The sequence below is a fragment of the Drosophila miranda genome, chromosome 2 (genome assembly GCF_003369915.1).
Source record: "Drosophila miranda strain MSH22 chromosome 2, D.miranda_PacBio2.1, whole genome shotgun sequence".
Taxonomy (NCBI): Eukaryota; Metazoa; Arthropoda; class Insecta; order Diptera; family Drosophilidae; genus Drosophila; species Drosophila miranda.
The window spans coordinates 2513123-2527686 of record NC_046675.1 but is presented as its reverse complement, the minus strand read 5'-3'; the positions used below and the strand labels follow the sequence as shown (position 1 = coordinate 2527686).

At 48.4% G+C, this 14564-nt stretch overlaps 1 protein-coding gene across 7 annotated transcripts in view; it reads left to right on the top strand.

Annotated features, from left to right (window-relative positions):
- Positions 1–13478, top strand: part of LOC108154789 (serine-rich adhesin for platelets) — a 30566-nt gene extending 17088 nt beyond the window's left edge. For 3 of the 7 annotated variants that reach the window (XM_033390045.1, XM_017285176.2, XM_033390046.1), the window contains exons 3-11: positions 2901–3201; positions 3261–3928; positions 5225–5343; positions 5413–6127; positions 6199–6570; positions 6650–9787; positions 9842–10000; positions 10226–10656; positions 12277–13478. In XM_033390045.1, coding sequence (XP_033245936.1) covers positions 2958–3201; positions 3261–3928; positions 5225–5343; positions 5413–6127; positions 6199–6570; positions 6650–9787; positions 9842–10000; positions 10226–10656; positions 12277–12514 — 6084 coding nt within the window. In that variant the 5' untranslated portion in view covers positions 2901–2957 and the 3' untranslated portion in view covers positions 12515–13478. Of the gene's footprint in view, positions 1–2900; positions 3202–3260; positions 3929–5224; positions 5344–5412; positions 6128–6198; positions 6571–6649; positions 9788–9841; positions 10001–10225; positions 10657–11243; positions 11352–11993; positions 12020–12276 lie in introns of all 7 variants that reach the window. The other 4 variants (XR_004472106.1, XR_004472105.1, XR_001775004.2 and 1 more) reach the window with 4 other exon arrangements.
- The last annotated feature ends 1086 nt before the right edge of the window (positions 13479–14564 follow it).

The window sequence follows — 14564 nt, the reverse complement described above, 5'->3', positions numbered from 1 at the left end:
ACCCCACCTCCTCCTCGTCCTTCTCATTCCTCCCTTGAATATTTTTTCATTAATTAGTTTGCTGTACCAGTTGGTATTTTAGCATTTCATTTCCATAAATTATCCTGAAAATACTGTTAAATTCCCTTCCTCCCCACATAAATATTTATGCAATAATTCTGTTTTATATGTTGGTTGGTATTTTACAGCATCACTTGTGCATACATCATTTCCCAAATGCTATACAATTATTGAGATAGCCAACATTTTAATACAAAAAAAAAGCACTAGCAATGAGTTTATTTCTGTGATTGGGTTTCGGTTTAGGGTTTACCTACACTCCGCTGTCAGCCCATAAATATTAAACCAATAATTAAATTCCATTCGCTACATAAACATACATTGTCACCTTGCTGGTGTCGTAAAATACTTCGAATAGCATCTCGTGAAACATGTTAATCGTATGGAATATCACGCATACGACGTGTTGAACAGAAGCCAATACCATTCAAGCAGCACCGCAAGCTTAATCATAAACAAAATTGGAAATTGAAATACGGCCAGCGAAGAGATTTCGGGCACGATGACCGATTTACCAGATGATGAATCTGTTGTTGATGACGACGACGACAAAGGCGCTCCGCTCTGTCAGCCCTTGTGTATGCCCGTGTTCAGCTTCCCGAACATGTGTTTCAGCTCATTTTACTAATAAGCAACGGCAAAAGCAACAAAAACACAACAACACACACACACGATGGGGAAAGAACAGGGAAAAAGAAAACCCGATGACAAATTACCACCTAGCGTATTCAATTTTCCACTGACATCAGCTTAAAATTTTCATTAATATAAATATGTATGTGGGAGTTTGGGCCAAGACCTTGCCAAATTCAAATCAGTCCAATGTCCACCTCCACATCCACATTCACACGAACATCCACAACCACATCCACATCCACATCCATGTTCACCCATCAGAGTCCGCACCCGACGGAGTCTGGCGGTAGAGGAAATATGATTTTGGCAGCGTTAAAGTTCTCATGGGGAGCCGGGTTCCTCTATGGATTCATGCTGTCTTCTGTGTGCTTTTTTTTGACGCCCAACATCAACGCGTCGGCTTTTGGTTGTTTTTTGGAGTGACATTGACATTTGATTGGCACGTGAATCACGTCGTATAAATATACAAACACCTAAGAGTCCAGGCCAGGTACACGCCGGAGTATGGGCAATTGGTGTGGGCCGTCTGTCGTAACAGGATATGGCGTCCCACAACCCGCTCACACTTTCCTCTGAGACATGACAGCCCTGCCGTGCCCGTGCCCGAGCCCGTGCCCGCGCCCTGCCAGACGATGGGATATTCTATCACTTGGCATACATAAATCTTCCGTCTTGTGAAACGGAGCAGCATCATATATGTAATTACTTGATGCCAGAATTGATTTAGAGTGAATTTAATTTGTGTTTATTCAAAGATATGGCTTGAAGGAAAATTGGATTAAAGAACAACTTCTTTGGGAATTAGTAAGACTTTTCCGGGTATTTCGGTGTTCAGCAAGGTTATCACAACACTTGTTCCACATTAATCTAATTTACTTCTACGTATAGCACTTATTCGATTCAGCCATATATATTTCATAGCCCATTGCTGGCACATTCAAATAAACATTTTCCGTTCAAAAGAACTTTTACACAGATCAGAGGCGGACACAGAGATGATTCCCTGTGCCACTTGTGGCTCCACTCTTACTTTCAGTACGGTCCAGTTCATTGAGCAGAGAAGATACTCATTTAACTGGATGTGTTTTTGTTTCCCCAGAACTTAAACAATAATAAAACTCTTGTTTATTTATTCTACGAGAAATTTTATTTGGCCGAAACTAATTTATGCGAATGTCTTCGTTTTCGTCTCTGCATCTCTGCATCTCTGCCTCTCCCTGGTGCGAGGTACTCGCAGGGAACCAGGGTATACGAGAATTGTGTATTTGCTGTTCCCTTGAATTCGAATTGTATCATTTCCTACAGGATACCAAAGAGTCGGAACACAAATTAGGGCGTTCCTGCTTTCGTTTTCCCCTTGTTTTCATTGTGGTCAGCATCGCGGGCACTTTTGGAAATTTATGCGCTGTTATTTTATTTATTTGCTTTTTGTTTTGTGGTTACGGGCAATTGCAGGCCACTTTAATTGGGCATCGGTTGCGGTTTATAAAGCATTAATTGCCCCATCTAGTGGCAGAGCCCACCCAAAACCCCTTAAAGACCCCATGTGTATGGTGTACTCGCGGCAGCAGAGGGTCTGTGCATATGAATGGACGAAATTTTATTGCATTTAAATTAATATACAGACGTTGAGGTTCTGCCAAAAATAGCTGAAATATGACCGACTAAAAATACAAACAACATTGTTCCGTAAGTGCCAAGTGCGGGTTTGTCTGCGGACGACGAGGTCCCACTGCGGCACGGCACTGGCACTGGCACTGGCCACACGGCGAATACTTAACTTCCGTGATTACTGGCTCTGTCTGTCCCGGGGTGTGGGTGTGGGTGCGGGTGGGGGAGAAACAGTTGTTGGACTCGAAGTGAAATGCATTTAAATTCAATTAATTATGCGACACGCCGTCCATTAGGCGACAGTTGCTGTGAATTATCAATAATCTCGACTAATCTCTTCTGACAGCCATCGGTTTGCCGCCGCCGCTGCTGCTGCTGTCGTGCCTTTTGGCAGCAATTTCGAGTGTACACATGTACATACATGTCTCTATTGTTCACCCCTTCCACACACACACACACAGAAACAGAAACACACACAAGCACATACATGATATATGTATGTATGTACTATAGTTTATGTAGTATATAGAACGATATAGGAGGATAAATTATCAGCCATTGAGATGCCGTTCTGCCTTTGACTTGCCCCACAGGTACCAAAGAGCATACACCTGCCTTTGACAAGTCTCAGCAGCGCGCCGCGCGTGTTGATGTGCAGCGCCTCTGTGGGCTCTGAGGGATCCGTAACGTTGCAACTGAGAGATGCTAGCGCCTTGGAGGCAGCAACATCGGCAGCAACAGCAACAGCGAGCACGAAATCTGCCACATCAACAGGGGGGAATGGCGTTACAACGCTTGCCACGTCCTCAACGTCGGCACTAGAGAATGCTTTGACGATCGGGTATCCGGATCCGGAAATGCTGGCAGATGTCTTGGGCAGCATACAGACAGCCTGTAAGTAAACAACACAATTTTCTATCGACACATACTAACGTGTCTGTATCTCTGTCTAGCTCTCAAGAACAACCACACAATCACAGCCACGACTTTAAGCAATAGCTCAACGAAATCGGCTAATGGCAATCATCTGAATAATCCCAACAAGATAACCATAACTAGGCGCAGTGTGCAGTCCGTCAGCACCTCCACGAACACAACCACAATCGGTGGCAGTCAGAGCCAGAGCCACAGCCACAGCCACAGTCACAGCAAGACAAATACCAGCTACATTAAGAACTGTCTGATCCGCAGCAGCAGCTGCAGCAACACGGTCACCAATGTCACGACGCTGGCGCAGATTATGAGCAACAGCAGCACCAGCAGCGCATCCAGTCTCCTCAATCAGCACAACAACAACAGCAACTGCAGCAACAGCAGCAACTTCAGCACCGCCTCCTCCGTGGGCAGCAGCATCAGCATCGGCAGCAGCAGCAACAGCAGCAACAGCAGCAGCAACAGCAACAGTAACGACAGCAACAGCAGCACCGGCGGCGGACACAGCCTGTCCTTCAAGAGCAACGGTAGACATGTTCCTGCCAACAGTGGGTCAGTGGGTGGTGCAGGCACAGTAGCCGCAAGCACTAATACCCCTGGCATTGGTGGCATCATCAGCATCGAAGCGCCGCGCAAGAACCGCCCCAAGCTATCCTCGCCAACGCGACACGGACCACAGCAGTGTCAGGTGCGTATGGGTGTGCGAATCCCCCAACTAATTTGTTGCTCGGTTTCGATGCGGCCTAATCGCTAATTTATCGCCGGTCACTTTGAGCCATGCCAACATGTCAGGACGGCCAGACACCGAGTGCTGTACCATGCCATATCGTGCCGTGGCATATTTATAAACAGACATTAAGGTCGTCTCGGCCGAGTGGCAGGTGAAACGCGCACAGCTCTCAAAAGTGCTCTACCCCCACTTGCACCCCTACCCGCACTCGCACCTGAACTCGTATTCCTAGTCGTAAATGTAGGCGTCACATCCACTTGGAAGTAAAATTATATAGCCATAGTCGGGCGTGTTTATACGCAACGCTAAGTGAGCGTAGAGCCCATCTGGTTGGGGGGGCTGCATGTGCTCCATCGGCTGTGCCATCTGTTTATGAATGCTACGAATGATGCATTATTCTCAGAGTATTTCTCTAGCTACCCTCTCAATACGATTTCAACACGTTCTGCTGTTCCATTAGTTTATGTAATACTAATAGAGCTGCATATATCAATGAGTATGCGCAATAATATATTCCCTGACCAGAGCTCGCATGAAAGCTGGTGATGCTGGAAAGAGCAGCTTATGGAAATCCTTTCACTTTCCTTAGAAGCTATGGAGTACCTTCCACTTCCACTGCAGTTGTCTTAAGCATTTCCTAGCCACCACTTATGGCCTCAACTAAAGAATACCTCTCTAGCACCCCTCGCACGACTATTTCAACACGTTTCGACGTCTGTCAATAAAACTGACAGCCGCTCAAAGTGCTGCAATTTAAAGTCTTTCCTTTCTGCGCGTCTGTTAGTTGAGAAGTACGAGAATGAAGTCAATTTTATGACGCGTTTTACGATACTGCAGAGGAAATGTTTGGTCAGCAGCAGGCAGCAGGCAAAAGGCAGAAGGCAGCAGGAAATGGCAGCAGCCAGAAATTTCACTCCTGCTGCTGATGCAGGAATACTCTCACAGACACATGTATCTATAGTTTAGAGTATCGTGTGGCCGGGCTTTTGGTTGTGTTCTCGGTATTTTCGCGGGGTGGTAATTAGGGTGGGTATGCTGTGGCAGCCGCAGAAACATAACGTATACGCAATGTGGCTCATTAAAATGTTCAAATAGCGTCAGCGGCAAGCGGGCTGCCGGTCTGGCGGTCTGTGATGGCCACCGCAACAATTTCAATTACCTAGAAATGGAGGTGGATAGAGATAGAGGGGGGAGAGAGAGGCCTTCAGGCAATGCTAATTACATTTCACTTGGCTCTTTTCGAACTTTTTATAGATTTGTTGCAAGATCTTTGGAAATGCCTCGGCGCTGGCCAAGCACAAACTGACGCACAGCGACGAACGGAAATATATTTGTGTGCTCTGCTCGAAGGCATTCAAGCGGCAAGATCACTTGTAAGTAAATGACGCTGATCCAATGATCCATTGATCCACTAACCCATACGCCGTAATCCCCCCAAACAGAAACGGACACATGATGACTCATCGGAACAAGAAGCCTTACGAATGTAAGGCGGACGGATGCGGCAAGTCCTACTGCGATGCCCGCTCCCTGCGCAGGCACTCGGAGAACCATCATGCGGGGGCAGTCACTCCCACCACCAGTCAATCGCTCTCCCCCACAGCCAGCTCCAGCGGGGCGAGCATTAGCAGCAGCGTCGGAGTGGCCACCAGTTCGCTGAGCCTCTCGCCGTCAACGGCCAGCGGGGATGCGAGCTCCCCGGACGGTGCCACGTGCATACGAACGTACATTTCCACGGGCAGCTCCTTGGTGGATGCCGCCACGGGTATCGCTCTCTCGGACGAACAGATCAAGGCCATGAACTTGCCCATCAAGACGGGCATGACCCTGTTATCGCCCACCACCTCCATATCCTCCAATGGATCCTCCACGGCCTCGTCGTCGTCGCTGTCGTCCTCCCCGTCGACCATCGCGACGTCGGTGGGCAATGGCACCGTGATAGCCAGCTCCCCCACCATCACGCTCAGCGATGGCATCAGCCTCGAGGGCGAGGGCCTGACCCGGGAGCAGCTCGATCTCATCAGCAAGATCATGCAACAGACGAAGCAGACGAGCGCCCAGGTGACCGTCTCCTCGCCCACCAGCGTCAGCTCCTACAAAATCAACACGAACTCGGCCCCGTCATCGTCCAGGCCCCGTACCTGGAACATGCAATTGGTGGGTGGACATCAATATACCCAATCAATCCTCAAGCAGTGCTGAATACATCCATACTCGTTTATTCACAGCTCAACAGCGCCCAAAATGTGACGCTTCATGTGGAAGATGGCACCGATCTGGTGGCTTCTTCATCGAACTCCCCCGTAGAAATCAAGGAGGAAGATGTGGGCCAGCAGCAGCAACTTGTGGCCACCGCCAATCCCCACCTGCTCGTGAAGCTCGACAAGCCCGTCGAGTGCAATCTCTGTCACCGTAAGTTCAAAAACATACCCGCCCTCAATGGGCACATGCGTCTGCACGGCGGCTACTTCAAGAAGGATCCGGAAACGAAGCGCAGCGAGAAGAAGGACTCCAGCGGTCCCCCCCTGCAGACGGCCAGCATCGGAGTGCGTGCCCTCATCGAGGAGAAGATCATCAGCAAGCGCAAGGACATGAACAAGGTGGGTTGATCATCAAAAAGTAAAGTATCATCCATCCATTCAGCATTAAATTCGCATCTACTCTTGCCTCTTCCTGCAGGGTGCCTTCGTGGTACCCGCACCACCGCACAGCAGCAGCAACAGCAGCAGCAGCACCACCACCACCCTTCGACGATCGATCAGCGACCTGGAGAGCTTCCTGAATCCGAAGAGCAGCTCTAGTGCATTCACCCAAACGCTCTCTACCAGCACGGCCACCACCACAGCGGTGCTGCCGGCGGCCACAACAATCAAGAGCAGCAACGGCGTCAGCATACAGCAGATCGGGCTGCCCCAGAGCATCGAGATCTTCAGTGGGGGCCAGAAGCAGTCGAAGACCCTCAGTCTTGGCAGCGGCACCAATACGATCACAATCACCACCAACAACGTGCCCACAACCACGACGATGAGTGCTCTGACCGCTCTGAAGGCAGGCGGCACCATTAGCGGCATATCCGCAGCCACCAACACGGATCCCAAGGACTCCACCCTGATCGAGCTGCTGAAGCGCGGCACTCGCATTGCCGTCACCTCCAAGAAGGCCCAGTCCCACACAACCCACAGCGGCACGAATGTGCTGATGACTACCCAAAATGGCACAGGATCGGGCCTGGGAGCTATCACAGAGCTGACCACCATCGGGGGGAGCAATATCCAGACGATCGGCCGGCAGATCATCACCAACAACAATCGCACGGTGATCATACCTTCCGATGTCCACGTGGTGGCCACCAAGAGCAAGCTGAGCAGCTTGTCCAGCCTCACGGGAAGTCTGATGAAGACCAGCAGCAGCGTGAATACATCCTGCTCGAGCAGCAGCATCTCCTTGGCCGATGACACGGCCCTCTCGCTGAACATCGCCCCCAGTCAGGAGGGGCACGTTGGCAGCGGGACCGGGGGAGTGATTACGAGCGGAGGAGGCGGAGTGTATACCGTTACCTATACCAGCGATGGCACCGATCTGTTCGACGACTCAGAGGTGTACAACGTTTCCGACACGGAAATGCTGCTCCAGACAGTCGACTCCATGGAGCTGCTGAACGACGAAGAGGACGTGGCTCAGATCAAGAGCGAACATTCCGAGGACTTTGCCCTGCTCAGCGAGGCCGGCGACAGTGTGCACACCCAGCTGGTGAAGCTGGAGCCGGACACGGGCACCGCCAACGGCTCCTCCAGCAGCAATAACACCAGCACCACCGGCAACACCACCACCACCACGACACCGCTGCCCACCTTCCAGCAATTCCATTCCAAGGAGCTCATCATGCAGAACAGCTCCCAGATCCAGGCGATAGCCAGCATGCGCGGCAGCATCCTGCCCTCTCCACTCCACTCGCCGCTGGCCTATCCGACGCCACCCTCCAGTCACGAGAACATGGCCCAGTCGTCGCCCTTCATTGAGGATGCGGCCGCCCAGTTCGTGGACGCCAGCAACACCTTCTTCGGAGACAAGACGGACTTCTCGCACATCTACTTCAAGACGGACGATGGCCAGCCCATCGAACAGCTGAACGAGAACGACAACGAGAAGATCCTGAAGCTGAAGTCGGTGCTGGAGGAGAGCAGCTTCGATCCCTCCATCAAGGTGGAGGACTTGCTGAATGGCACGGAGGACGACACCGAGTGCGACCTGCGCGAGTTTGCCGAAACGAATCTCTCGTTCCTCGACGAGGACCAGGAGTTTCTCAATGATTCCCGCAATGCCACCTCCCCGCTGTCGGAGTCCTTCTTCACCAGCGGCATTGGCTCGGCGGAGGATGTGAAGCAGGTGCTCCGCGAAGTGCTGCCCGACGAGAACATGCATCTGCAGCTGACCAGCGAGGAGCAGGGGGAGAACATCATTGATCTCTACTACTTGCCGGGCCTGGGACTGCAGTCCCAGATGATGAACAACTCGGAGGACCCGATGCTCTCCTCCTCGCCACGCGAGTTCGGTCTGCAGCGTCAGATGGGACAGATCCAGGCAACGACTATGCCCCAACCGATGGAGCAGCAACTCCAGCAAACCACGGCCATCTATCAGCAGCAAGAGTCAGACCTGCAACAGCAGCCACAGCAGCAGCAACAGATACTGCAGCAGCTACAGGATCAGCAACAGCAGTCGCAGCAGATCCTGGTCCCCCAGCAATCGCTGGGCCAAACGGTGTCCATGCAGGCACAGGGGGGCCAGCAGCAGACAGAATTCATGCTGCCCCTGGTGGGGGGTCATGGCTTTGCGGCGGTTACCAGCCAGAGCCAGTTCCTGGATACCAGTCAGAGCACCATGACACTGCAGCCGCTGAACAGCCTGCTCCAGCCCCTGCTGTACGGCGGTGGCGTCACTAATGGCACATCCACCACAAACAATGCGGCAGTGCTCACCACCGACTGCCAGATGAATCCCAATCAAGGCCAGAGCACCGCTCTCGATGCCAGCCTGCTCTTTCCCTGCGGCGTCACAGCCACGGCCTCTGCCACTAATGGCAATGGCAATGGGAAGTCCCTGCTGGCGGCCCTGGCCACATCGGTGCCCACACCTGTGGTAATTGCCACCCCGCCCAGCGTGTCCAATCTGCAGCCGCTGTCGAATCAAACCAATTCCATACTGAAGCGCCGCCTGCGCTCGAACGCTCCCCAGGGGACGCAGAAACTCTCCAAGTTCCACACCCTGTCGCCGCATCGCTCGAAGCTGCGTAAGCCCTCCCGCACGCACTACACGCCGGCCCCCATCCTCAATCCGGACCGCAAGGGAACAGGCCTGTATTGCATTGTGCGGAAGCAGCAGGGCCAGGGCATATTCGATGCCTTCGAAGATGACTTTGGCGATCCGGTGGGCCTGGTCGACTTCTCGGACGAGTCGAAGGTGAATCTCGGCTCGGCATATCAGGCACAGATACCCTGCTGCAAGCCGTTGGAGGAGGCCGCCATTGAGCCCATGGGTGCGGATATAATGTGGAATCCCGAGGTGCAGGAGGACGACAAAATCCTGATGCGTTACATAGATCTCAGCAAATCATCGGCCGTGCCAATGGGAAGTCATTCCGAGGAGGTGGCCCTCCACACGCTGCTCAAGTCGCAGGGCAATTCGGCGGCGGCGGTGCTGAACCTCCTCCAGACGCAGTCCAGTGCATTTCAAATGAAGTGGACCGCCTTCGAGCTGGAGCAGTTCCTGCGTGGTCTGGAGAAGCACGGCAAGGACTTTGGCAAGATTGCCAGCGAGGTGAGTGCTGTGGAAGCCTTTTCCCTAAACGTTTTGTCATCCTCTTTTGTACAGCTTCGCACCAAGTCCTCGGGGGAGTGTGTGCAAATGTATTACTTCTGGAAGAAGCTCTGCGTGGACTATAAGGTATCGCACTTGAAGATGGAGCCAGTGACCCACATCGTGCCCGCCGTGGAGAAGCCCTATGTTTGCGAGATTGCCGACTGTTCAGCGGTAAGTTGTAGGCCTTAAATTCTGCAGCATGTCGCCAGCTCTAGCACACCCCTCCTGAGACCTTACCTAGCCGAATGACAGCCGTAACAGACACACACACACACAACATCCCGCCTCACCTCACCGGCTCTTTCTGTTTACTTTCTTTTCTGTATACTGTATATAATGCTCTGTACAAAATCAAATCAACCAAATCAACCCCTCCGCCCGCCCGTCCAAATGTAGAGCTTCAGTTCGAAGGCGGCACTGCACGGCCATGTCCGCATACACGCTTTTGGCCGTAATGCCAGCAGCAACAACAGCAACAGCAACAACAACAACAGCAGCAACAGCAACAACAGCAGCAGCAACAGTACGCAGCATGCCCCGGCAAATAATGCCACAAGCAGCAACCAACAAAGTTCCAACAGCTACGCATGCGCGCCCCTGACAACCAACAGCAGCAATAATCCATCAAGCAATGCAACATCAGCAACAACAAATGCAACGAATCTTAGTGGCAACAGTGCCACCAACAATGGCAATGGCAACCCAAACACAACGACAGCCACGTCCTCCTCAACTCTGACAGCCTCCAAAGTGGAAACGGGCAACACGAACGCCACTGCCCCGCCCACAGTCAAGGAGGGGGAATTTCCCTGCAAGGTGTGCGGCAAGTAAGATTCCCCCCAAAGAAATTTCTACCAAAAAACACTCGTATAACCAACCAACCAACAAAAACAATCAAGTGAAAAACCATAGAACAAATTCAGAAATCCGCAAGCGATTTGAGTGCCCGTGTATTGACTTGAGTTGAGATCGTAAAGCACGCTATATCGTAAATTATTTACCATGCCAGCTCTCGAGTATTCGTAAACGTAAACGAGATCTTGAGTTTTTAATTAGACTTTGAGTTGACTGAACTTTCTTCTTATTGTTTCGAAAGATCTCTTTTTCTTTTGTTGTGTTCATCAATTGTTCGTTTTGTCTGTCACCCACTCTCTCTCGTTCTATCTATCTATCTATCCCTATCTATGATTACGTACGAGTATAGTTTTTGGCCTTGAGTTTGTAGACATTACGAAGCCTTGAGTTTGAGTTCCATTCTATCGTATGTCAGTTTCCGACTTCTCTGCCATTTAGTTAGAGTTTTCATCAAGCGATTAATTAATTGTTGTTATTGTTGTTGTATTGTATTGTTCCATGATCAAACAAAAATTCAAATTACGAATACAAACAATAAATCGAAATTGCAATTTTAAAGCGAGGAGTCACAGCTCGCAAATAGATGTAACCGGAACTGATATCAGATCCACAAGTTCACACAAACAGCGCGACTAAAGACGCCAGGCAGACGCTGGCAAATCGCCCGGTAAGTAAGCAACTTTCACTCTTTCGTTTCCACCCTTCCATTACGTTTCATTTCGGTATTATCCCCTCTTCCGTTCTCCACACCACTCCATTCGATTCGATCTCTGTTCTCTGTTCTCTGATCTCTGATTTGATGTACAATTGTTTCGATATATGTACAATACTTACGTACCTAAGAGCAGCGCTAAATGCCTCTTGCATTCGATATCTTATCTTTTGTAAATATACTAACTAACAAATCACGGGGCTGTTCTGGGACTGGGGACACCTCTAAGCAATTGCTACATTTCCTCTGTAAATTGTATACCGCTCGCTTGGGACGTGATCTCTGATCCACTACTACGACTACTAGTGTTTACGAAATTGGTTTACGTACATCTGGTATATCTGGAATTTTGGTCAAATTTGTTGCATTGAGATCACCACCCGCGGCGAGTGCGGCTGTCTAGTGTACTTCTGCTATCATCATTCAAGCGCACACCAAACAAACTCTCCACTTTCAATTCTCAACTCTTCTGTTTTTCCTACAAATATATGTATAAATGTATTTATTAAATAATTTTATTTGTTTCGATTTCGGTTTCGTTCCTAAAAACAATCAACATGAACTCTCTATTTTCCATGGTTATTGATAACAACAAAGCAAATTTTAACTCCACACAAGGCTAAGTAAGAGGAAGTGAAAGTGACAGAAGAATATCTCCATATCTCCGCATGCTATCCGCCCTATCTATCGTACCTAAGCATGCCCTACTACATATACTCTTGTGTTAATTGTGATAATCGCTGCCTACTCTATGTGCTTCATTATATCTAAATGTCCAAAATATCCACTTAGTGTGCATTCTAGCTGGTAGTGGTCGTAGCTCCCGATTCTCGCAATACACATTCTCTCATGGCTGACTTTTTCTCTCTCCCTTTGCCAGAGTCTTCAATAAGGTCAAGAGTCGCAGTGCTCATATGAAGACGCATCGGGTTCAGGAATCGGATCCGTCGCCCAAAAACCAGCAACAAAAGCAGCAGCTAAGCAATCTAGCAAATATTATCACAGGATCAGTCACTGGGACAGGGACATCGACAGGGACATCGACAGGGACATCGACAGGAACGGCATCGGGATTAGCATCAACAGCCGCCTCATCAGCGATCGCAACGTCGTCTTAGAAACCGGGAGATCGGGACAGAAATAAGAAATACTTCCAAAAACAAAAGATTTAACAAATGAAAAATCGATTGACAATCGCATTAAGCAAGCAGCGTTAGAATTTACTCTTAGACGAATTTGAGTCTAAAAATCAATGTCATCTGTATGTAGTAGTTAAAGGCATTTCTCCATTTAAATCAAATCGCTCCTTCAGTCTATCTCCAACTACGTCTACTCTATCTATGTAGAATCTATCTAACTATCTATCTATCTATCTACCCAAGCAAAAACACCTTCTCTTTCTATTTAGATATCATCTAAGTAGGAAACACTTTCGACTCACTCTAGGGTTTAAGTCTAGCCAATGATTGGTACAAGTTCAAATTGAATTGTTATTAACTATTGTAGGCAAGTGCAATATTTATGTTGAGATAATTCTAATCTACCCTACCGTATTTTTATATCGTAGTAGGCGTTTATTCTGCTCGACTCGACTGTAGGTGTAACTGTAACTCTATAACTTTAAAACACACGGAAAACAGAAAGCAAAAAACAGAAAGAACTACTGGCTGAGGCTAAAGCTAAAGCTCAATCCAAATCTATGATAAACAGATTAACTAGCGCATAATTACTGTTAACTACAAGTTTTTTCTACTCCAAATACTCGTACATAGTTGCAACACACTACACTACACTGATACTTTACTAGAGCGATAAAGGTGTAGCCCCTAAGAGAATCTCTATATATATACATACATATATACATGCGAGTATAGTATATGCATATATGCCTAGACTTACGATATATGCGATATATGATTGTTGTTCTAGTTTTAACGACGCAAGTCAGCAACTCCAAGTAGTTGAAATTTTACCTAGATCGTACTTACATACACACAGACACACACACAGACATACATACTACCTAAAGAAACCCAAAACTACTCTACTTAAACTATGGCTTAAAAAACGACAAAAAAAAAACAAAGAACAACAAAATCCATAAGAAAATCTAGTGAAATCAAGTGATATTGAGTGAGATCAAAAACGATTTTAGCTAAAAATGAAAAAAAAAAATTTAACACTTACACATACACACACACACAAACACACACAAATCTAATGCAATGAAATCGAAATTATGGAAAATTTTAACTTTAATTTTAACGCAATGTTTTAGGTTGTAAGGCACTGTACATAAGATACCCCCGTAGGGATACCCCTTAAGGAAAGATAACTTTCAAATTTCTCCAAAACGCATAAAAGACATTAAACTATTGATATTTCTAGATTTATCCCCCAATCTCCCTAACCCCCCCTCTACCACATCAAGTTTCCCCCCCCCCCCCCCCCCCCCCCCCCCCCCCCCCCCCCCCAAGTCCAAGTCCAAATCCAAATCCTCATCCAAAGTCCCCCTCAGCACCCAGGAAGCACACACAGAGAGACAGTACAGTACAGTTTTATATAGACATAGGTTATACATAGTAATTATATACATACATATAATTATATTCAATTAAATGGTACAACAGTAAATCTGCCAGTAATTTGAAGCAACAACAACAACAAGAATCACACGTTTTCCATTTGGACAGTGAGCTAATGTACTACAACAAATTGATCAATTGATTCAAGCGTTTTTGAGGCCAGTGCCAGAGCCGTGCCGTGCTGTGCGGTGCCGCGCCGTGCCGTGCCGCGCCGTGCCGTGCCGCGCCGGGTGGTATATTATTGACGATGGCGTATATTAATCTAGTTTAATGTAAACCAATGCATGCAAAGCTAAAAACCAAAAACCAAAAACCAAATTAAATATTCGTATTTAGTCTAATATCTTCTGACCCGACCCTATCCCCCGTACACCTACGATTTCCCACAGATCCCGACGGAGACGAAGACAGATCCAGAGATGAGTATGAGATTGAGAAGAAACTATTAGCAATTTTTACGGTTGTACTTTGCCAGTTGTGTGCGTAAGATTTACTTATCGCACTGTATACAAAAACCCACTCTATATATGATGTTGTAAATATCACAGACATAAATCAGACCTGACTCCAAATTACTCAAACT